At 40.6% G+C, this 25,577-nt stretch overlaps 2 protein-coding genes across 6 annotated transcripts in view; one reads left to right on the top strand and one right to left on the bottom strand.

Annotated features, from left to right (window-relative positions):
- LOC126336834 (uncharacterized) overlaps nt 1–4,636 on the top strand; it is a 73,760-nt gene extending 69,124 nt beyond the window's left edge. Inside the window, exon 3 of the mRNA XM_050000909.1 lies at nt 713–4,636. Within this exon, the coding sequence (XP_049856866.1) occupies nt 713–1,053 (341 nt within the window). The 3' untranslated portion in view covers nt 1,054–4,636. The remainder of the gene's footprint in view (nt 1–712) is intronic.
- Nucleotides 1–25,577, bottom strand: part of LOC126336827 (RING finger protein 17) — a 467,240-nt gene that overhangs the window by 249,021 nt on the left and 192,642 nt on the right. The gene's annotated exons all lie outside the window — the stretch shown is intronic.

The raw sequence follows: 25,577 nt of genomic DNA, 5'->3' as shown, positions 1-25,577 counted from the left end.
TAATTCCATACAACTGGCACATACACACCACTTCACTGGCGTGACTTGTGTCAGTCGCAGAAGCTGTACATTAACAACGGCGCTCCGAAATGACCAGTGTCTGCCTCAAGAATAAAATCGCCATAGAGGAGTTGATGTTAGTAGGTAGTCAAGGAGAGTTCTAGATTTACATCTATAAGCCGGTCGGCGTGGCCGTGCGGTTCTAGGCGCTTCAGTCTGGAACAGCGTGACTGCTACGGTCGCAGGTTCGAATCCTCCCTCGGGCATGGATGTGTGTGATGTCCTTAGGTTAGTTAGGTTTACTTAGTTCTTAGTTCTAGATGACTGATGACCTCAGAAGTGAAGTCGCATAGCGCTCAGAGCCATTTGAACCATTTTAAATCTAGAACTCTCCCTGCATTCCTATTGACATCTATTTATTGTCAGACAGTGTGATCTTTGGTCATTTTATTTCGCTCTCAAACCGAAGATGTTAAAAATATTGTCTTATTTCCCGTTCCACACACTTACACTGTTTACTAACGTGTACTGGAAGTCCCTAAAGCATACAGAGGTATCAAAATGGCCCATACGTCCTATCAGTCTTCTGGCTCCCAACGATGTCAATGGAAAGTTTGCTAGTGACGCTCTACCTTCCCATTAAAACATTTTCGCTTAGCTACATGATGTTCGTACCACATTTGATACCAGCAATTTTTCTTCTTGCCCGCAGGTCGTCCAGGCACTGACTACCCCATCTTGGGCTTGGTGCCGTACACTAACTTCTACTGTGATGACCAGCCGTTCCCTGGGTTCTTCGCCGACGTGGAGACGCGGTGCCAAGCTTGGCACTACTGCGACGTGGACGGTCGGCAAGCTTCCTTCCTGTGTCCCAACGGCACTCAGTTCCAGCAAGCCGTGCTAGCCTGCGATTGGTGGTTTAACGTGCGCTGCGAACTTAGCCCTAAACTGTACGCCATCAACAGCCGGCTGTACGGCAAGCCTCGTGCCGAGAGCCCCACGCGGCCGCACCGCATCATCACTAAGGAGCTACTCGAGAATATCTTCGTCTAGCATTCTCGTAGCAGCGCGAGTTTTCTCGCCTCGCGAAGTAAATAATAAACTATAAATGTTGTTTGTTATACAACACAGTTCGTTGTGGCTTTGCCGTCTAGTTCATTTCTACAGGCGGTTAATACATGGGTAGAGGCGGCCTCTACCAAACATACAACAAAATTTCTGAGCAATGCAATGTAGTGGGAGCAGTGAGCAGAAAATCAACGTTGCAGTCCAGAGTATAGGGAAAAAGTGTTCACTGACATCAACAGGTTGTACTTGAACAGAAGAGCAGTGCGTCTTCCTGATGTTCTTAGCTTTGTAATGCTAGACATGAAGCCCTGTTTCTGCAGAAAAGTGCAGTGTGATCATAATCCACCGTGCCAAAGAAGTGTACAAGATTACCTTATGTGACTGGAACATGGGTTCGAACACTAAAAACAAACTTATCAAGTAATTTAATGTGTTCAATAACAGAGACCAGTCTTGACATAAAATTTTGTTTGAGAACATATTTTCAGTTGTAGCAATAATTACTTCACCATTTACTACAGTTTAGTGATTTAACCAAATTGATATTCAGGGTTTCTAGTAGTAAAGACACATGTTTAAAGTGCCGTAAATAGGTATCAACTCCTGTGTGTAAAATCAGACAGTGACATAATACGAAATAGTTTCCTCAAGTGCAGTGTGTTCCTGGTAACGAAGTAGCCTTGAACAGCGTTACATTTCGCTCGGCAATTGGCAAAGATATTATGCACTAAGAGCAAAGGAAGCGCTTAACACTAAGTATCACATCTGATAGTCGATATTATTTTTCTTTCCAGAGGTATGCGAAACATTGTACACCTAGGCCATCTGGGCACACTGCGCCTTTAATAATTCACAATTTATCACTGTCCTTCCCGTACACACTTCATTTGGCAGAGTATATTCACGTGGACGCCGGTATAAGCTGACAGCGTATTCAAACGATGCTGAAACGAATCATCTTTTAATCGCGACATTACGTTACTACAATGTACAAACATCGAATCTAATCTTGTACAACTCATTTACTCAGCTTGAAAGGTAAAATGCTATTCATCATGAACTTCAGGTGGAGGAAGAGAAATATTTTTGCTCAGGTAGAAGGGACCGTACAATCCAATTGATATTTCTATACTTTTTTGGCAAGGCAGTGTGAGTATCTCACTATTCAATTACAGATCTGGACAGTATCTGCGGCCTCGAAAAGGTGGTTGATGCCATATGTACTTTTCTTAGACAAAATGTGCTCTTCTTGTCATGAAGTGAAAACAGATCTACGCTCAACTGACTTACGAATGTAATGTAGCAGACGTCTTTTAAGGAAGTCCCGAAGATAACGTCACGTCGTTTTATTTCAAAGTACAAACTGCTTAAGAAGATTTAAGTCTTATTTTCAAGAGGTTTAAAAATCCTGATTTACAGGACCATTTAATAAGGTCTTTTATGTTTTTAATTATTACCAAACTGTACATAAAAATCTAACTAATACTCTGTGTTTTCATTTAGGCAATATTTACATGACAATAAATATGGTTTACTACGTTCTTCCGCTTTTAAATATTTAATAATGAGTTACAATAATTATATGCAGTTGTTGTAGACAATGACCTACAGATTGTCATATGTTTGTTACTTATGTATAAATAACATACAGCTCTAAGATGGATCCGTACATTAATAAAAACAAAAATACGTAAAGACGTTGTTCCGTGCTACGAAATGTCATTTAATGTTTTGATCCCTCTTTATGAAAATTATAAACACCAAAGTTCCCCGTAATTTACAACGTTCTCATCAATGTGCTAAAGTAGTAACTGAATCCAAAGCATTCATGATTTTAATAAACGAACTTACTACAAATAAGGTCATTTTGTTAAGGCACCAGATATGTAAAGGATACAATAAAAGTACGTAAAGGCGTTCAGTTGTATCAGTAAGTGACAGAACAGTCTGTCACCTTGAGAAAATATGCGATTCTCGCTCAGTTATTCGCATTAAATGTGACAGTGCATTACTATATCACGTAGGCCAGCAGAAACTAAACAACTCTGACTAGCACAAGTCCATCAGTCAGAGTCATGTTAAATTTTTTTTATAGCTATCCCCTGAGAAATACGAAAGGAAAAAAAGGAAGCAAGATTAATACCGAGAAAGAGGTTGTTAAGTGACTGAGCATAAACACTGTTCGGGGAAGGGCAGGAACTAAAATCGGTCGTCTCTTTCAAAGGACCCTTCTCTACATGCAGCTTAAGCGATACAGAGAAATTACGGAAAATCTAAATGTGGATCGGCGAAAAGTGATTTGATACAACGTCACTCATAATACACTGAGATGACGGAAGTCATAGGATACCTCCTAACGCCGTGTCGGAGATCCATCTGGCCGATATAGTGCAGCAACTTGGCGTGGTATGGATTAAAGTCATTGGATTTCCCCTGCAGAAATACTAACCCATGCTGGCTCTACAGCCGGCCATAATTGTGAAAGTAATGCCGATGCAAGATGAACACATCTCTCGCTTATGTCCCATAAAAGTTCGATGGGATTCATGTCGGGCATAAAAAAGCAGCAGCAGCTGGGACATGTCAAAGTATTTACAAGATTCGGCCAATTTAAAATAAGCTAATTCGTATACACATACATTTACAGACTTCTAGTTAGAGAAAAACATTAGATTTACTCCTGGTATACAAGACTTTCTTTTACAAATAACTTATTAAATGATGTAATGCCACACTGTTCACTCATATCTCACTAGAAGTCACTGCACACACTACACACACATTGTTTCGTAACATCTCTCTCTCTCTCTCTGGTCCATTTTCTATACTACGACTTCCCATTTGCTATCCTGAAAAACTGAGTCAGCATCCCTCTATAATGAGTGAGGTGCTGAGCTCAGAAAGAGGCGAAGGTGTTAGTGTTGTGTATGCATAGCTTGGTGGTAAGTATTTATAGAAAAAGAAAAACGAATGAAAAAACATAAAGTGAAGGTGTTATGTTGGATGTTTTATAACCATTATTATTATATATTTGTAGAACATTTTTTACCAAAGCCCTACTCTGTTTTATCTAAGTGATGCTTCAATGTATAAAATGTATAACAGGTACCTTTTAGTTGGCTTTTTAAACAAGTGTATTTTTGCAATTTATTTAATCTCTTTTGGTAAATTAGTGTACAGTTTTATTCCTTGGTAGTAAATGCTGTTTTGAGTTTTATGTTTATTTTTTCTTGGTAAATGTAAGTAGAGTCTCTCTCTTGTTGCATGATCATGGACAGAGCCGTCTGTCCAGTAATTTCCAATGTTATTTTTGATGGTTACAACTGACTGGTAAATGCATTCACATGGTGCAGATAAAATCCCCAGTGTTTTGAACAGATATTTACAATGAGCTCGGCTACTATTTTTAGTTATTATTCTTATGGCTCTTTTCTGGAGTTTGAAAATTGTGTTCATATTTTGTGCATTTGTTCCCAAAACAGAGACATTTTGTTCTTCAAATTTTGGTTGTTGCAAAATTCAAACAAGTCAAAGAATATCCAAATTAAAGATGTTACATATCCAGATATTCACAGTTGTTTCTATTTCTAAGATGATAAAAAAACAATAATTTACACGTAGAAGTCATTTGTAAAATAATTATTTTTGGAAATATTAAAAGTGGCCTTATAAATTGGTTGCAACTATCAAATACTTGTTTGTTTAAGAAAATAAAATTAACTGCGAAAGAACTGTGGTTGCAATCTCTATTTGTTCATTCAACAAGATTTCAAAAAGGTTTTTCTTTGTGTAACTATGTCTAACTGTTATAGAATATCACGTTTTCTACCATTATTATCTGTGTGGAGTATAGTTAGGCTGTTGTGGATGTCATTTACTGTGTGTGTATTCAGGTACAAATTGCTAGCTACTGAGGATTTATCCCAAGTGGTTGAAACTGAAAGTATCAACAAGCTCTAAGTAACATGTGGGAAAATACTTCCTATTTTGGCCTTGTATAATGGAGGGTAAGTGTTACACTGTAATTTACATATATTAGAGTAGTATGTTATTGGGGTTATTAAGTCTACTGTGTGAGGCAAGTGGCGTTCACATTTGTTGTTGTGGAGAAAGGGATTTTTAAATTGGTATTTCTGAAGAATTTAGCAATTTTTTGTGAGTTGTTTCTCAGTAGGGAATAATTGTGAGTATCTGAACTGAGCAAGTTATTTTTTCTATAGTACTCCTATTACTGATGTGGGTTTCTTTTTTTGTCACACACTATGTCAATTCATTATAGGGAGCACCCATTAGCAATTGACACAGTGTGCAATTAAATACGAGCTAAAGTCAGTAAGAGAAGCCCTGTAGGATAAACAGCAAAACAACACAAATCTTCACAAATGTACCACAAATGTCTGCTTAGGGCAGCATCACAATAAGTTGATAACATATTTAAAAATGCCAATACAAAACTATGTTAGTAAGTGCAGCCATTTCATAACAAAAGGAGACATCTGATATTTGCACAAATAATTGTTTTGTAAATGACATCTTTGTATAAATAACAATGTAAGATCATGGATAGTGTAACAGCTGTGTGTAAGTGAAAAATGTGGCATCTTTACATTGGAATATTCTTTGTCTTGAATGAATTTTGTTTACATATGATCTGTGATTGGGAATGTGTGTATACAAATATGAGTATGTCTACTCTTATTGTCTTAAAAGCTATGTAATCACTACTGGAAACAGTAAGTAATTTTTTAGTTTTCTCAAAATTGTAGTCACAATGTTCCAGCTTATAATGCAACTGTATACGCTCAACAAAATCAGTAGCAACCTTTTCTGAAAGAGAGATGTGGGGGGTGGGGAGTGGGAGGGGGAGGGAGGGAAGGAGGAGGAGAGAGAGGGGGGAGGGAGGGAAGGAGGGGGAGAGAGAGGGGAGGGGGAGAGAGAGGGGAGAGAGAGAGGGGAGAGAGAGAGGGGAGAGAGAGGGGGGGGAGAGAGGGGGAGAGAGGGGGAGAGAGAGGGGGGGAGAGAGGGGGGGAGAGAGAGGGGGAGAGAGGGGGGAGAGAGAGGGGGGAGAGAGAGGGGGGGAGAGAGGGGGGAGAGAGAGAGGGGGAGAGAGAGAGAGGGGGGAGAGAGGGGGGGAGAGAGAGAGGGGGGGGAGAGAGAGAGAGGGGGGAGAGAGAGAGGGGGGAGAGGGAGAGGGGGGGAGAGGGAGAGGGGAGAGAGGGAGAGGGGGAGAGAGGGGGAGAGAGAGAGAGAGAGAGAGAGAGAGAGAGAGAGAGAGAGAGAGAGAGAGAGAGAGAGAGAGAGAGATTTAGGCTGGTTAAGAACCTGAAAATGAAATGCATAACACATGGAAATAAAAATAACAATTTGTGTCTGAAGGCACTTTTGCTTTTAACGAATAATTTGGTAACGGAAAGAACACTGACAGGAATGGGCCACATTAAGATCACATCATTAAGTGGTAAGTACTGTTGGTAATTTGTCATGAATACAGTATGCAGCTTTAGGAAGTAAACTTTAGCATGATGAAACACTGTGACCATGTTAATTGAGATAGGATATCAAAATCTGTAGAAGAAATTGTGACGAACGAAATGAAAGCATGCATCTGTCTAAACACAAGTGCAAGGGCAGAGCTTACAGAAACATAGTACTCACGAGGAAACTCATTTGTAATAGGTATTTGGGTTGGGTATTTTTCAATAAGCGTTCCAACTCTGTTGGATGACATTACGAAAACAAGTATGTGAAGTCAATAGCCAATTACACCTTCCTAACTAGATCATTTTATGGATATGACAGCTTTACAAAGAGTAGTTCACTCAACATCAAGGAAATTTACTTTGTCGTCTAAATTACGACTTGCAAGCACGGGAGACACGAGAGATCTACCCACTGATCCTGCTGAGAGGGGACTTTGGGACACTTTATTTATGAGTAGTTCAATGAAGTGACTTGAATGTAAGGATTACAGTATCAGGCAACTGTTTATTTCCATTGTAACCTAATACATTAATTTTTGGAATTGGTGCGAAGTTACTTTTCAGTGTCCTGGAATGAGTTGGCCAACAAAAAGTTCTCAAATTCTAACTCCCCTACATTGCCCACCAGGCATTTAATACTGGCAGAAAGATGAACACCTAAGTTCGAATACTTCAAATGGCTCTGAGCACTATGGGACTTAACATCTGAGGTCATCAGTCCCCTAGACTTCGAACTACTTAAACCTAACTAATCTAAGGATATCGCACACATCCATGCCGGAGACAGGATTCGAACCTGTGACTGCAGCAGCAGCGGGGTTCCGGACTGAAGTGCCTAGAACACCTAAGTACCCGTACACATGCAGTAATGTCTTATAGAGGTGAGACACGTCGCAATGCAAGCAGACCACTTTGTTGAATATGGACTTACGCTTTTACTAGGCGTAGGCACATATTCAACGAAATGTTCAACCTGCACTCACCTCCTTAATGTCGTTAGTCGCAAAGGCATCGAAATCTCTCACAACCAATTGCCAAATCAAAAATGAGACGATAGAGACAAAAATATTCGTGACAACGTTTCAAACTAGCAGGAACCTGCAAAATATGTAAAGAGCGGCATTAACTCAAGATAAGGAAAGTTAACACTAACCCCTCTGCCAATTTTTCTCACACCTGAGCCACTAGTCGTCCATTTCCTATAAATGTGGTGTAGCAGAACTTCATTTCACCTTTGTTCTGTAATGCACATCACGTTTCACGCATTTCGCACGATTTAAAAGAAAATCAGATAACAGATTAATACTTTAAATAGTGAAGAACCGCATATGGCGTTTCATTTAGTTAATTGTGGCTACTGTATCCTTGGAGTACCACGAACAACTGCAATTACAATTACTTTTAAAAAAATGACTAAGCAGCTTCAGAATTTGGCCAACGGCGCCAATTTTTTAGATGGTTTAGGAATGAAATTACTATGGAAGGAATCCGTAAACTAGTTTCCTGGAACTGCGAGAAACCACGAGCAAGCAGAACGAGGTCGCTCACCGTAACCGTCCTCGTGTGCTCTTGCGCAATAATCTGCTCTCTCACCGAGCGAGGTGGAAGAGTGGTTAACACACTGGACTCGCAATCGGGAGGACGACGGTTCAAACCCGCGTCCGGCTCTCCAGATTTATTTCCCTAAAGCGCGTCACGCATATGCCGGGATGGTTCCTTTTAAATGGCACGACCAATTTCCTTCCTTATCCACCCTAACCCGAACTTGCGCTCTGTCTCAAATGACTTCGATGTCGACGAGTTGTTAAACACTGCTCTCGTCCTCCTCCTCCTCTTTCTCTTCTTCTGTTCTCTCATGTGGTCATCAGGTACGCAACTGTGAACTTTTTCTTTCTATATGGTTAAAATTGGTCAGTCTTCTTGTGGTTGGTTGGAAGTCGACATCTCAACAATAAAGAGGCAATTCAAAGGAAACGATGGCTCTAGTAGCAAATGATTGTATCACAGCCGGAATCTCGCGGTTTTGTGAACATACGTCTCCAAACGAGCAAATAATCCTATCGGCGTCGGTGTCAAAATATGACCTTTCTCGTCTTGCAATCCACTGCGGAGACTTCATTTTGCGTCATATTTCAGCAGCACAGTTCACCAAGCACCACAGTTGACCAGCTTTAAACAACCACCAAGTGAACATCAACATTTCGCACAAAATCTAAAACATAAACTCACTGATCTTGGCTTTACGTTAATAATTTATTTTTAACAAGACATATTTAAATATGCATAAACTGATTTCACAAACAGTGGAGAAATTACCGCGTGCGTGCGTGAGAGGGAGATGATTATTTGCCACAAACAGAAAAGCAATGAAAATACAACAATGATTCCCAACCCGGCGGTAATTACCCCCCTGAAGGGTAAAATGGAGTTTATAAGCGGTAAATTTTAGTAGTGTTAGGATCTCAAAACTGAACTATTGTCAAAAGATCATTATTATTCTTATCATCGCTCTTTCGTTTAACTGCAATACTGATTAACATAAGTTCCCAATGATTACATTTTATCTCAAATACTAGCATTAACGCGTGAGACAATTTGGTGTAGGATAGAGCTTTTGAAACAAATGTATGAACATGCATTTTCCTTGTTCCTCAGACAGCCACCCTACTGCATACAGATTTCGTATCATTCATTGTGCCAGAACAATTGACTCATATGTGCTTAGATATCTCATTAAAATGCCTTTACGAGTTGCGTGTGGTTTCCACAATGGACCAGAAACTACTTCATTATTCACTTCGCTACAATAAACGATCTGACATGACAACACAGCTGTACTGGCTATTACATTGCTGTGCGGCAGTAGTCAGACGCAAAGCACTGGCAGCCGTATCTCTTCCAATTACTACCATTTCATGGGTAAGGAGTCCAGGAATCTAGTGGTACACAAGCAGTAGGCGTAGTGTACACCCTTTGACTTGGATGATTAATATGGGGCTGCAGGGTGTGAGTGAAGCAAATGTCACTGGGAAGAAGAATGGCGCTGAGAAAGCCCCCTTGGTAATAAGTACCTACCATCGATTTGGATAGTAAACTTTATTTTCGGAGGAGGAGTTGTCTCATTGACTCTCTAGGGGTTTTAATGAGACATCTACGAAAAAAATGGTTCAAATGGCTCTGAGCACTATGGGACTTAACTTCTGAGGTCATCAGTCCCCTAGAACTTAGAGCTTCTTAAACCTAATCAACCTAAGGACATCACACACATCCATGCCCGGGGCAGGATTCGAACCTGCGACCGTAGCGGTCGCGCGGTTCCAGACTGTAGAGCCTAGGAACGCTCGGCTACCTACGAAAAGTAAATATCATTATTTTCTATAATTTAATAACTAAAAGCGTTCAAAGAAAATTCTTTTTCATTCTAAAGATTAGTTAGGCGCTAATGCTGTTGATCGTGGTGGAAGGGGGTTGGGTATAAGACAATACCTAATTGCACTCAGGTGTAATAGTCTCAGAAGGTTGGGAACCAGTGCAATACAGGATGATATGAAACATGTCAATGTGAAGCAGTAATTTTAGACTAGTGTCTACGAATAAAAAGAATCAAAACAGAAGGTGGACAGTTCATTTTATAGTTAATTTGATGAATTATACTTTTCCAAATGCATAGTCTTATTTCAGGCCCCTTAATGCTCGCTGTCGATCTTACGCATCGTAATTCGTCTATTCCTCTCGGCCGTCAACTTGTTCAGCCATTTATTCACAATTTTCTGTGTCAGCAATTATGCTACACACAACAGGAGAACAAGTAATCGCGAACTAAAAACTTGCTAGTTCTCCTGTAATGGCAACGTTCAAGATGCACGATTGAACACGAAAATTGCTATTATTTTAGCATTTAGTAAGGGTACGAACGATACCAGTTCGTGACTGAAGACTAAGCTTCAAGCGCCCTATCAATGGCGACGTATTACAGACAGAGCACTAGCTAACATGGGAGAAGCATCTCAAGGAAAATGAACAGTGCCCTATTCACAGTAGACATCCCAGAATTTGACTTAAACCATTTAGGGAAACCATGGAAAATACAAATCTTGATGGTCGGACACAAGAGTGGAGCCACGGTCCTCCCGAATATGAATCCAGTGTCTTACCACTGCGCCAACTCGTATGGTCCGTATGTGTAATGTACAGAAAATGAAAATGTGAATAACTATGAATAGTTACATAGAAGTTATTTCGAAACATCTTGTTTCACAACTCCAATTTAAAACCTTGTTGTATGATATAAGCTTGATTTGTGTACTTACTTGTAAATCACGTATCCTTAAGTGAGGAGCTATGTGACGATCTAGGATCTTCCCTAAAGTCACAGCCTTTCTCCGATTTATTGCCGATGAGTAGGACAACGAAGTATTGGAAACTTACAATCGAAAACCATCAATAGAAGAAACACGCACACAATACAAACGGCACTTGGAAACAAGTAACAGTCGACGACGATGAGCCTATGAGTACAGCACGGCATTAACAGTGTTTGCCAGTCTAAAAACATCAGATGGATGGAGTTGCAGCTCTTAAACAAGGCAGACGGATCTTATTTAAGTCAGTTTTCTTATTTCTACTCGTTGCAGCCAGAATAAAAATAACCTTTCCCGAGGTTTCCTGATCACAGACGAAGTCACCCAATGTTTTCCAATTTTCCAAATATAGTGAGTGTCATTTGAGTGTGACATACTGTGATATTAATATTAAATGGTTGAGATTCTACTTCTACGGCACAAGAGCATTTGAAGATTGTTGTTCTCTTAGAAGCCATCTATATTACTAAAAAACTGTGAGACAAGGAAGCGCCCCCCCCCCCCCCAACCTTACGTGCATTACCTCAAGATACTCCGCCCCTCCCCTCCTCACTTACATTTCCTTATGATTAGAGAACAACAAACTTCATCAGATAACGCCGACGTCCCTAGGAAGTGTTGCAATAAAAAAACAACGGCCAGTTCTTCCAATTTACCGGAAAAGCAAGACGAAAAGGCACTGCTCACTGTCCGAGCTGACCTTAGTGACAGCGTAGTATACCAAAGACCCAATAGATGGCGCTGTAAGTTTCGTAGCACACCAAAGAACCAATAGATAGCTTTTGGCTTTTTTTTTTTTTTACTTCGGTGACAGAAGTATTTACGGAAGTATTCGTCAGTGACAGAATTAAGCGCCGAAATCTTATCTTCCCGAATACTAACAAACACTGCATTTACTAGGCTAAGATGCAAGCATTTACTACTTTCGCTTTGTGAATTAGAAACATAACGAAATTACTTGGCTTCTTTCAACTGGTTTCATTCGTATTCAGCTTCTTGGCTAGGAAAACAAATTCATTGATAAAGTCATCTCATTTGGGTACCTTGTTACCAATTGAGATAAGGAACCCTAAGAAGTGATGGTATGCAAAGGCCCTTCTTTTTTAACTTCCGCTTTGAAGCACGGGCATATAGCTAGTGCAGCGACATCTTCTCAAAACCTGAGTGAGATAGGCATATAACATGGACCAGCAGAACTGCCAACAACATACAACTAATGAATGCTACCTGTGGCACCTTTACTACAACATCACGAGTAAAAGCCCGCTGGAGCGAAGCTCGGCCTGACCTTTCCGCAAAAGTTCAAGGACAAGAAATCACCGTTCATTTTAAGACACAACTCCACATGGGGCTACTGAGATACAAATGAGAATGGACATATACGAGAGCAGTGGGCGGAAACAAATAATTTATTCAAAAATGGTTCAAATGGCTCTGAGCACTATGGAACTAAACATCTGAGGTCATCAGTCCCCTAGAACTTAGAACTACTTAAAACTAACCTAAGGACATCACACACATCCATGCCCGAGGCAGGATTCGAACCTGCGACCGTAGCAGTCACGCGTTTCCGGACTGAGCGCCTGAACCGCGAGACCACCGCGGCCGGCTAAATAATTCCTTCTTCATGATCCCAAGGTACGATACTCGTACAACAGTAAGACCTGGAAGCGTGAATCTAACCCTGATAATTATTTAGCAGGTAATCACAAGGCTGAACGTCACTTGGACTGGCAGCAGCCTGGAATACACAGGCAAAGCCTGTAACATACCTGGGGGTCTTGCTGAACAGATCACTGACTTACATACAATTATCCGCGAAGAGGTTGTTGCCAGGATCGTCATCTTGAGGAAACTAGTGAGTAGTAACTGGGGAGCAAGACCAACTGTATTAAGAACAACTACCCCAACACTTTGCTTTTCCACAGCAGAATATGCATGTCCCGTATGGTCCAGAACCGCACATGCCAAAAAAAGTCAATATAAGCCAAAAGGATGCATGAAACCAGCGTCACTTGGGAATCTACATACACCGGCAGGAATCCCGGATACCGAAGAACATGCTATCTATGCTCCTGAAATCCCTACACGATTCTACCGCAAGAGATTCATAGTACAAAGATAAACACATCAAGCTGCAAGATTTGAAGAACACTGAATCGCATCAGAGTGGGTGTAGTGCCAGCAAAACAAAACTAATTAAATGGGACCTTAAAGAGAAATGCGACTGTGGTGAAGTCTAGACCACGAAACATCATATCCCAACTGTCCCACGAGGTGCACCCTGGACGACTTACGGCTTGAAAGAAAGACGCCCTCTGGTCCGATACTGGGCTGAAAAACTTTAAATAAATAAATACTAAAATTCTACTGCGGAACCCTGTACCAGCTGAGCATAGCGCCAAGAAAAATTCGATTTTCCGTATTTCGCGTAATCATCAACTGAATTTAAAACGCTGTCAAAATATACTATCTACTTATGTTAAAAGTTTACCAAAATAAGGCAAGCATTAGAGAGAGATGTGTGCGTGTCTCGAGGCTGTGTAACCCACGGCGTCCCAAATAAATTCGAAGACGTAACAGCTGAGCATCATCGTTGCGATGAATACTGAAGGTTTGAAAGCATAAATTACGAAGAAAGTGATCGTGCTCGACAGATTTACATTTCTCCTTTTGTTTTATCCAATCCTGTTGTTTAAACCACACTCTTCGATGTAGAGGATATACAATGCGGGCAGGTCAAGTCAGGAACCTTTTATGTTCAGTGGTTTGAATGCTATCGGCTAAAAACGTTACTTCCATGACAAAGCCGAGTATTTTGTCAGTACCAGAAATAAATATCTCTCACTGCTATAAAATTGAAGCCATATGTTATACATCAGTTAGAGATATAAGCAAATCTTTTTAGCTTCAACACCTACAAAATTTTTGAACCCGTCATTCCAATGCTAACTTCCATGTACTTACAGAGTTGACTATTAAAGTTACTGACAATTGCGCCACACACATTCGCAGGCTGTTGCTCATAACTACAGCCAAAACAAGTCGTATAATGGGGTATTTGACTTTTCTGGAAACTGTCTTAAAAGATTAATTATGTCATTTTATGCTTCTAACATGCTGCTTTTCCACTTGAATCTCAGTATCCTTCTATAAAAAGGGCAATTAAATTCAAATAATTTGAAAGCCCGTTAAAATGCTCCATTCGAGTCATGTGATGCCTGTGACGTCACTGGCTAGCACGCTGCTCCTACTCTCATAATGCCTTTTTTTTTTCTTGTTTATACAAATGGTGTATAGTACGATACTGTACGATTACATCTCATCCTGAAATGTTGTTTTTGAGTGTTCCTTAGAATGAGAAGATGCTTAAAATGTGGTTGCAGTGCAATGGCAAATTGCTACCACGACGATGCACAAGTTCACTAACTTAATTAAAAATGTGTTGCACTCTGAAGCTGACAACATTTTACCTTCGAGATATATTCTCTCGATGTCACAACGAAGGATAGCGCCATTTAACAATATTAAACCCCTGGATAAAATTTTCAGTTTACTCAACTACACCCGAATTATTCGGTAGCTCAGTTGTTACAGCGGTAGACTGTAATTTTACAAGATCCTGTTCATAGATTGCTGGTTTGAATCTAACCCGAAAGAACATTTTAACCTATTTGTAAAACGACTCGACATTCCTCTTACATAAAAACCACATTACAATTACAAGATTTCACCACACCGATTACAAAACAGCGTATTATTGTTTTCCTTGCTGTTCACAAGCGCTTACATTTGCAATCACTATTTAAAAAGAAATTTTCTAGTTAATGTGACGACACTTTTTACTTTACGAGGAACAATGATTTTGCCTTCGTACTGTCCGGCTAGGATCCTTACTGTTTAAACTTTTGCAGTTCCATTGCCTTACATGAAGATGAAGCAAGTCTGCTACAGACGCTAACGTTACTTTCCACTAACAAACACCACAGCCCTTAATTTTTGTATCACCTGTATGTTGTACACGCTTTTTATCTTTGCGTACAACTTCGTCGTTCAACACCTTGTTGCACAGTGGTATCTTCACTACTAACAACGCATTCCGAAACAAAGTGAATCGTTTGTTCGCAAAGTAAATGCATTTATCCTCTGTTGTCTGTCTCTCAGACTAAGACTAATATGAAGCTATATATAAGACTTCTCACAATAGAAACAACTGCTACAATCAGTTCTTGCTAACGATATTTACGAATTTAGTGTAAAACTTTTAAAAATACATGACACTTTCAGGATTCGAACATGTAGTAGACTTCATAAACTGCAGTAGGATGTGCTATCCGATGAGCCTTTTCCATCCTTTACCTCCTCCCGCAACCCCCCCCCCCCCCTCACAGTTTCATTTCACTTCACGCTCCTCACCTTCTCCTGTAATTCACACTCCATCACACTGCTATATACTTATGTCCACTAATCATGGTTACCTCGACCATAAAAAAAAAAAATCTCTCCACTGCTATTCCTTCTCTACTCTTACACAGTACATAAATACACAGAGACATACTTAAATAGAATACACACTTAAATAGAATTACACACACACACACACACACACACACACACACACACACACACACAAGCAACTAATTAAAAATGTTTATGTCAAAGTTTGGCAACACTACAAAACACAAACAGCAACACATACTTCAAGTACAAAGACAAACAGAATACAGTGGTGTGCATAAAAGTGTGAAATGCATGGTGCTGCAGAACATCTAAAGAAATAGATCAAAATTATCTGTGTCTAACACACAAAACCAACGATATGCTAGCAGACGGCATTTCCCGATGTAAGCAAGGAATCAGCCGAAAAATCACCGTAAGTACAAATCAACCTATTCTTAACAAATTGTTTTTCCATCTAAAAAGCAACTCAAAATGTAAATAACTTAATTACAGACCACTGATGACGCTTTACCTCAATAAAGCGAAACGCGTTCGGTGAAAAAATCATGCTTAGTTGCAACGACAGATCAAAAATACCCCCATGAAGTGTTTCGTTTGTCCATTGTTGAACTTCAGAAGCAGACGTAAGTGTTTTGCTGGGCCCATACGCAGTTTATCTCCGTGATTTTTGCGATCTGGGAATGTTTTTAGTTGATGTAAACGCTTTGGATGTCGCTACGTTTGGGCAATGGCTAGAACTTGGACAAGTAGACATGGCGAGGAAGTATGAACTTGTACAATCAACGCTAGCTACATTCCTTAAAAAAACGAAAAGAAATTTAAGAAACTTTTGTACGTGGCAAATTTAGCTCTTCAAGAAAAAGAATGACGACGGCTGCTGCTGACGATGTGAACAGTGCTACGCTGAGGTGCGCAGAATGGTTCTTTGATGTGTCAAAAAGTCTTAGATTTCGCTAAGTTGCTTTTCGCTAAGCTACTTTTAAGGCAAGTAACGGATGGCTGCAAAGATTTAAGGACAGGCATGGGATTATTTTTAAAGTGATACCTGGAGAAGAAAAATTAGCACCTTTAGGTGACTCGGAATTTTGGAGGAAAAACACCATGTGTAAACTGTTAGAAAAATACAGTCCTGAAAAATTGTACAACGCAGATGAGACGGGATAGTTTTATTGACTGATGCCAGAGAAGACGATGGACTTTAGAGGAAAAAAGTGTAAAGGAGGGAAGCAGCCTAAAGTACGCCTAAATGTAGTCTGCAGCAATGCGTCAGGGACACACAAATTGACACCACTGATGATTGGACGATCAGCAAACCCACGATGCTTCAAAAATGTAAGACGCTTACCAGGAAAGAGGGTACATACAATTTATTTTACCTGCCTTTTATTTATAAGTTGATTCAGTACAGTATAGCTTCAGCTGTAATGTTTCGCTACAGTCGTATTGTAAATGTGATTTCTTTTATTGCAGTCAATTACACGAAAATCGAAAAGCATGGATGATGTCTACTCGTTCTTAGTGCGGGGCTGCTTTCGCCTGATAAAGAGATGGCAATGAAGAATAAGAAAATTACATTGCTGGTGGATAATTGTAGTGCGCATAACAACATGCCAGCGCTGAAAAACGTTGAACTATGATGCTACTCCCCCCCAACTGTACTTCGATTCTACAGCCACTAGATATGGGGATAATTAACAACTTTAAGACAAAAGTCCGTTCACGTTTAGTTCAAAGCATGATCGTCAACATTGAAGAAAGGTGAGCAATCCCTACAGTTTCACTGTGAAGCAGGCTTGTGACATGATTGCTAATTCCTGGAACAGTGTACAGCCGAATGTGATTGTGAACTGCTGGAAAAATGAAAGAATTTCCGAAAGTGAAGATGTTGGGAGAATGTTGTGGTGGATTAAGTAACGCAGGATGATATTCAAAGTGATCTGGAGATTTATTACTGGTAAAACCATAGATGCTCCAGTAGTTGTAATGACAATAGAAGACAAATAATTAAACACATTTTGTTCACTTCATTTATTAATACTGTACCTGTAGAATATCTTACTTTTGTGTTTAGAAAAATTCACTTATTTTCCTGAAAAGTATTACAGTAATGTACTTCTTATTACAGTAATGTAATGTACTTCTCACCCACGAAAACATGGCACCTTGTTCCGAGTCACGATAAGAAAACCTCATTCTAACAATAACCCTGGTACAATAATTTAATTTTCATGGTCCCATAAAATTCGTTATATCGAGGTTTGACTACAATAACCTTTGTTCTCGATAACCGGTATCAGTAATCAGTTACCATCTTCGTATCTCGGGATGGACAGGTTATTACATATGTCTTAAAACAGCAATGAAAGTACTGTTTGTCATGAATTGGCAATTCCGCAACAGACTAGAAAATTTGGGCAGCGGCATGTCCGTATTAAGAGAACTATACAGGGTGTTACAAAAAGGTACGGCCAAACTTCCAGGAAACATTCCTCACACACAAATAAAGAAAAGATGTTATGTGGACATGTGCCCGGAAACGCTTAATTTCCATGTTAGAGCTCATTTTAGTTTCGTCAGTATGTACTGTACTCCCTCGATTCACAGCCAGTTGGCCCAATTGAAGGAAGGTAATGTTGACTTCGGTGCTTGTTTTAACATGCGACTCATTGCTCTACAGTTCTAGCATCAAGCACATCAGTATGTAGCATCAACAGGTTAGTGTTCATCCCGAACGTGGTTTTGCAGTCAGTGCAATCTTTACAAATGCGGAGTTGGCAGATATCCATTTGATGTATGGATTAACACGGGGCAATAGCCGTGGCGCGGTACGTTTGTATCGAGACATTGCCAGAACGAAGGTGTCCCGACAGGAAGACGTTCAAAGCAATTGATCGGCGTCTTAGGGGGCACGGAACATTCCAGCCTATGACTCGCGACTGGGGAAGACCTAGGACACCTGCAATGGACGAGGCAATTCTTCATGCAGTTGACGATAACCCTAATGTCAGCGTCACAGAAGTTGCTGCTGTACAAGGTAACGTTGACCACGTCACTGTATGGAGAGTGCTACGGGAGAAACAGTTGTTTCCGTACCATGTACAGCGTTCCGACACTGACAATGTTGAGCGTTTATGGAAAAAGTTTAAGGCAATTGTAAAATGCGTTTTAGACAGGTACGTGCCGAGTAAAACTGTGAGGTACGGGAAAAACCCACCGTGTTTCAACAACAAAGTTAGGAAACTACTGCGGAAGCAAAGAGAGCTTCACTCCAAGTTTAAACGCAGCCAAATCTCTTAGACAAACACAACCTAAACGATGTCAAAGTTAGCGTAAGGAGGGCTATGCGTAAAGCGTTCAGTGAATTCGAAAGTAAAATTCTATGTACCGACTTGACAGAAAATCCTAGGAAGTTCTGGTCTTACGTTAAACCAGTAAGTGGCTCGAAACAGCATATCCAGACATGGCTTTGAAACAGAGGATGACACGCGAAAAGCTGAAATACTAAACACCTTTTTCCAAAGCTGTTTCACAGAGGAAGACCGCACTGCAGTTCCTTCTCTAAATTCTCGCACAAATGGAAAAATGGCTGACATCGAAATAAGTGTCCAAGGAATAGAAAAGCAACTGAAATCACTCAACAGAGTAAAGTCCACTGGACCTGACGGATTACCAATTCGATTCTACACAGAGTACGTGAAAGAACTTGCCCACCTTCTAACAGCCGTGTACCGCAAGTCTCTAGAGGAACGGAAGGTTCCAAATGATTGGAAAAGAGCACAGGTAGTCCCAGTCTTCAAAAAGGGTCGTCGAGCAGATGCGCAAAACTATAGACCTATATCTCTGACGTCGATCTGTTGTAGAATTTTAGAACATGTTTTTTGCTCGAGTATCATGTCGTTTTTGGAAACCCAGAATCTACTCTGTAGGAATCAACATGGATTCCGGAACAGCGATCGTGTGAGACCCAACTCGCTTTATTTGTTCATGAGACCCAGAAATTATTAGATACAGGCTCCCAGGTAGATGCTATTTTCCTAGACTTCCGGAAGGCGTTCGATACGGTTCCGCACTGTCACCTGATAGACAAAGTAAGAGCCTACGGAATATTAGACCAGCTGTGTGGCTGGATTGACGAGTTTTTAGCAAAACAGAACACAGCATGTTGTTATCAATGGAGAGACGTCTACAGACGTTAAAGTAACCTCTGGCGTGCCACAGGGGAGTGTTATGAGACCATTGCTTTTCACAATATATATAAATGACCTAAGTGTCGGAAGTTTCATGCGGCTTTTCGCGGATGATGCTGTAGTATACAGAGAAGTTGCAGCATTAGAAAATTGTAGCGAAATGCAGGAAGATCTGCAGCGGATAGGCACTTGGTGTAGGGAGTGGCAACTGACCCTTAACATAGACAAATGTAATGTATTGCGAATACATAGAAAGAAGGATCCTTTATTGTATGATTATATGATAGCGGAACAAACACTGGTAGCAGTTACTTCTGTTAAATATCTGGGAGTATGCGTGCGGAACGATTTGAAATGGAATGATCATATAAAATTAATTGTTGGTATGGCGGGTACCAGGTTGAGATTCGTTGGGAGAGTCATTAGAAAATGTAGTCCATCAAGAAAGGAGGTGTCTTACAAAACACTCGTTCGACCTATACTTGAGTATTGCTCATCAGTGTGGGGTCCGTACCAGATCGGGTTGACGGAGGAGATAGAGAAGATCCAAAGAAGAGCGGCGCGTTTCGTCACAGGGTTATTTGGTAACCGTGATAGCGTTACGGAGATGTTTAGCAAACTCAAGTGGCAGACTCTGCAAGAGAGGCGCTCTGCATCGCGGTGTAGCTTGCTCGCCAGGTTTCGAGAGGGTGCGTTTCTGGATGAGGTATCGAATATACTGCTTCCCCCTACTTATACCTCCCGTGGAGATCACGAATGTAAAATTAGAGAGATTCGAGCGCGCACGGAGGCTTTCAGACAGTCGTTCTTCCCGCGAACCATACGCGACTGGAACAGAAAAGGGAGGTAATGACAGTGGCACGTGAAGTGCCCTCCGCCACACACCGTTGGGTGGCTTGCGGAGTATGAATGTAGATGTAGGTGTGCAGGCACTATCAGCAGCTGATTGGCCTCCACGGGCACACTCTTGAGAATGGTTCATCCAACAATGTGTCAATCCTCATTTCAGTGCAAATGTTCTCTTTGCGGATGAGGCTTCATTCCAACGTGATCATACTGTAAATTTTCACAATCAACATGTGTGGGCTGACGAGAATCCGCACGCAATTGTGCAATCACGTCATCAACACAGATTTTCTGTGAACGTTTGAGCAGTGTTTGAAGTCACGCTGGTACGTTCTGCTGCTGTGTGTTTCCATTCCATGATTAATGTAATTTGAAGAGAAGTAATAAAATGAGCTCTAACATGGAAAGTAAGCGTTTCCGGATACATGTCCATATAACATATTTTCTTTGTTTATGTGGTACCTTTTTGTAACACCCTGTATACATAGTTATTCACAACCCATGTCACTCAAAACGGAGTACAGCACTGCAGCCAGAGCGCCGCTAAACTTGCGGCGTTCTGCCTCAAATAATGTACTCCGTTATGAGTGAAGTAAGGACAGATGTATGTGGTAAATAACTGTGTATACAGCTGCTTTAATTCTGACATGCCGATGCATCAGTCTCCCGGCCTGTTACAAACTCATGAGAAACAGTAATTTTACTACTATTTTGAGACTTTGCAGTAACATGTCTATCGAGATCTGAAGACGGCAAGATCGATTACCGAAACCAGTAATCGAGAATAAAGGTATCACTAGCGATCGTGGCATAGACGTTTATCATCACTAATGCACAAATGTTGTTACACGTTTTTACGAGATCTACTGGAAGTCTGCACTCTTCTTCGCGTTATAGTACGATGGTTGAATGAAAAGTAATGCCTCCACCTTCGTTATTGGGTTTGGATGGGAATATTTTAATAAATCAAACGTAGAAATAATCCTTAGAATGTGATCTTTAATTACCAACATTCACTTTTCCACATCATCACCAGCCAATTGGATACATTTCTGCCAGCGATGAACAAGTTTTCTGAAGCCGTCACGGAAGAAGTCGGCAGTCTGTTTCCGTAACCACAGACTCACAGTTCTCTCAACGGCTTCAGCAGAAGCATAATGTCCCCGCAGATCGTCTTTCACTATTGAGAACAGATGGAAGTCAGGCAATGCTATATTTGGACTGTACGGAGGATGCCGTACGGTGGCGAGATTCAGACTTGAAGTTCTGCGGTGGTGGTGGCACGTGAAGTGTGTGGTTTGCCACTGTCATTTCAGGAAAACATTTCCCTTTTTCTTTCGGACCCTCTTTAGCCGTCGTTTCAGAGTTCGCAGCGTTGTGATATAACGCTCTGAATTTATTCTTGTTCCATGATCAAGGAAATCAACATGGATAACACCATCTGCCTCCCAAAACACTGTGGCCATGATTTTTCCAGCTGAGGGCTGCATCTTGAATTTCTTTTTCTGGGGCGAGTCTTCATGTCGATATTCCATAAGCTGACGTTTCGTCTCCGGGTCGTAATGGTGTAGCCAAGTTTCGTCTCATGTCACAATTGAATGAAGAAAGGCGTCGCCTTCATTCTCATAAGGCGGAAGGAGTTCCTGGCAAATTTCAAGTCTGTGCGCTTTCATTTCAGCAGTTAGCTTACGGGGCACCCATCGTGCACAGATCTTCCGATAGCGAAGCAACGCAATAAATGTGACCCACACGTTCTTGTGAAATGCCGATTGTGTTTACAATTTCTCTGAGTGATACGACGATAGTCTTGAATCAGTCAACATTTTGCGTATAAAACTCGGTGGTTGCTGTCACAGGACGTCCAACTCTTTGTAACACAGGTCAAATGTTCCCGCCTCAACATCTTTAAACGTATGCTATGCGCCCAACGACGCAGAGTACTCACACCAACACAATCACCACAAAGTGCTTTCATTCCCAGATGAATCTCCTTTGAGGTGACACCTTCTGCTGTCAAGAATTCTATGACTGCACGTTGCTTAAATCACACTGACCAACCGTCTACGCAGGGTTCGTAACTTTACACTGTAACAACACAACCGTCCAGTGCTAAGGCTTCCCGCCAACTGGAGCTGTAGAGAACAAGCCAGTATAGTGTGTTAACTGTAAGACGGCAGAGTTTGTGAGGGGAGTGCGGGGAGAGGAGGAAGCAAGCAATGGCTGGCGAGGGTGAGAAACCGTTGGGGGGGGGGGGGGGGGGACAAGGCACGCCTAGCAGTTGCAATGCTATTGCGCGTCATGCTTACTCGAAAGCAGGCGAAAGGCTTGGAAGTAAAACTCGCTTTAAATGCTGTTCGCAAACGAAACTGAAATCGTCATATATATATATATATATATATATATATATATATATATATATATATATATATATATATGTTTGTCTACTCTGCGCTCGCAAACCATTCTTCCGATTGGAATAAAACTTAGGTGAGTTTTTCTCCGAACGCCCAAAAGCAGTAATAGCCAAAGTTTCAACACTTAGGTCATTGTTGCATGCGTAGCGCAATTGATTAGATAAAGGCTTGTCGTGCAGCGGACGCAGGTTCGATTCCCACTGCTCGCAAGTTTTTCTTTTCATTTTATTTCGTTCCCCGCAATGTTAAACTATTAATTATAAAATTGAAATATACTTAAACAGGTCATATAGTATAGCGTAACTGTCAATCTCTATATATAAAAATAATTGTATGTATGTCTACCCTCTGTGCGTTCCCAAACCATTCATCCGACTGCGATGAAATTTTGGTGATTCCTTCAAAGTGATCGCGAACAAAATATCTGAAGTGGAAACTCACCTTTTCTTGGGAGGCGTTTGTGGTGATACGCCAGGATGATACTTGGAAAACTGTTTGAATCTTCCAATGCTACACATGCTATCTCCTGTATATGTGGCAGCTCTCACTGAAGATTTGTAAATAGTGTGAAGCAATTTTTTCTGCTCCATTTCCCTTTCGCAGCATTCAATCACACGAAATATAATTTTGCGAGCATCGCTACGTAATACTGGTTTCCTTCTAACCGTAGGCCTACCGGTAGGGGTTGTTGGCGACTCCCGAGATGGGCCAGCAACTGCTTCTTCACTCATTTTGATAATGTTTAGCACAACTGCACAATAAAAACACGCAGAACAGTACAGCGCAAAAAAATAACGAAGCAGACGACAACGGCTACCTGGTACAACACAGTCAGCTACGTAATGTTGGCAGCAGTCGGAACTGCGTGCCTACCGAAGCCTCCCGACGTTTACCGACTTCTACCGATTCAGGACTAGGGAGAGGTCTGCCATCTAAAAGTTTACGCACTGTAACTGCCGCATACCAATGCTGCCAACTGTTGAAGAGCTACGAAGGTGGAGGTCTGATTAGATTAGATTAGTACTGTTTCCACGACACTTCGTAATGATGTGGAATCTGTCAGGTTAATAAAACAAGATATTACATTACACAAAATATTTCATGACACTATTTTTTGTGGGGGTTGAGGAAATTACCCACTTACTGTATCCAAAAATTCATCAAATGATTAGAAGGAGTTGCCATTAAGAAATTCTTTTAATTTTCTTTTAAATGCTATATGGCTATATGTCAGACTTTTGATGCTATTATGTAAGTGACCAAAGACTTTTGTGGCAGTGTAATTTACCCGCTTCTGAGCCAAAGTTAGATTTAACCTTGAGCAGTGGAGATCATCCTTTCTCCTAATGTTGTAGCCTGTACACTGCCAGTACTTATGGATTCGTTCGGATTGTTAATAATAAATTTCATAAGGGAAAATATATATATATATATATATATATATATATATATATATATATATATATATATATATATTTGTGAGGCTACAGTGAAGATCTCTAGCTCTTTAAATAAGTGGCTGCAGGATGATCTTTGATGAGCTCCAGCAATTATTCTGATTACACACTTTTGTGCAATGAACACGCTTTTACTCAATGATGAGTTATCCCAGAATATGCCGCCATACGAAAGCAGAGAATGAAAATAGGCGTGGTAAGCTACTTTACTGAGATGTATATCGCCAAAATTTGCAATGACACTAATAGCATAAGTAGCTGATAGCTAAACTCAAACGTTTCAGCAGATCCTCAGTGTGTCTTTTCCATTTCAACCCCTCATCAATGCATACACCTAGAAATTTTGAATATTCTGCCATAGCTATCGATTTCTTATCAAAGTCTATATTTATTAATGGTGTCATTTCATTTATTGTGTGGAACAGTATATACCGTGTTTTGTCAAAGTTTAATGAGAGCCCATTTGCAGAGAATCACTTAATGATTTTCTGAAAAACATCGGTTACAATTTCACCAGTTAATTCTTGTCTGTTGGGTGTAATTGCTATACTTGTATCATCGGCAAAAAGTACTAGCTTTGCACCTTCACGAATATAGAATGGCAAGTCATTAATATATATTAAGAACAGCAGAAGACCCAAGACCGAATCTTGCGGCATCCCATTCTTGATTGTTCCCCAGTTTGAGAAATCACCAGTTTTTTTCAATTTTTTTGTGAACTGCTTATTTCAACTTTCTGCACTCTTCCAGTTAGATATGATTTAAACCGTTTGAGCACTATCCCATTCATGCCACAGTACTTGAGCTTATCTAGAAGTATTCCATGATTTACATAAGCAAAAGCCTTTGAGAGATCACAAAAAATCCCGACGGGTGACTTCCGGTTACTCAGAGCATTTAATATTTCATTAGTGAAAGTATATATAGCATCTTCCGTTAAAAAAACCCTTCTGGAAACCAAACTGACATTTTGTTAAAACTTTATTTTTACAAAAAGGTGTGAAGCTACAACACGTTACTCTTTCAAGAATTTTGGATAAGGCAGACAGAAGAGAGACTGGACGGTAGTTGTTGACATCAGGCGTATCTCATTTTTTATGCAGCAGTTTAAAAATGGCATACTTCAGTCTATCTGGGAAACTATCCTGCTTCAAAGAACTATTACATATGTGGCTAAACATCCCCGTATCTCTTGGGAACAAGCTTTTATTATCCTGCTGGAAATGCCATCAATTCCATGTGAGCTTTCATTCTTGAGAGAGCCTATTATCTTCTTAATTTCAGAAGGAGAGGTGGGTGGAAT

The sequence above is a fragment of the Schistocerca gregaria genome, chromosome 2, assembly GCF_023897955.1.
Source record: "Schistocerca gregaria isolate iqSchGreg1 chromosome 2, iqSchGreg1.2, whole genome shotgun sequence".
NCBI classification, from domain to species: Eukaryota; Metazoa; Arthropoda; class Insecta; order Orthoptera; family Acrididae; genus Schistocerca; species Schistocerca gregaria.
The sequence above is the reverse complement of the archived record's forward strand: the minus strand, read 5'-3'. Positions and strand labels throughout refer to the sequence as shown.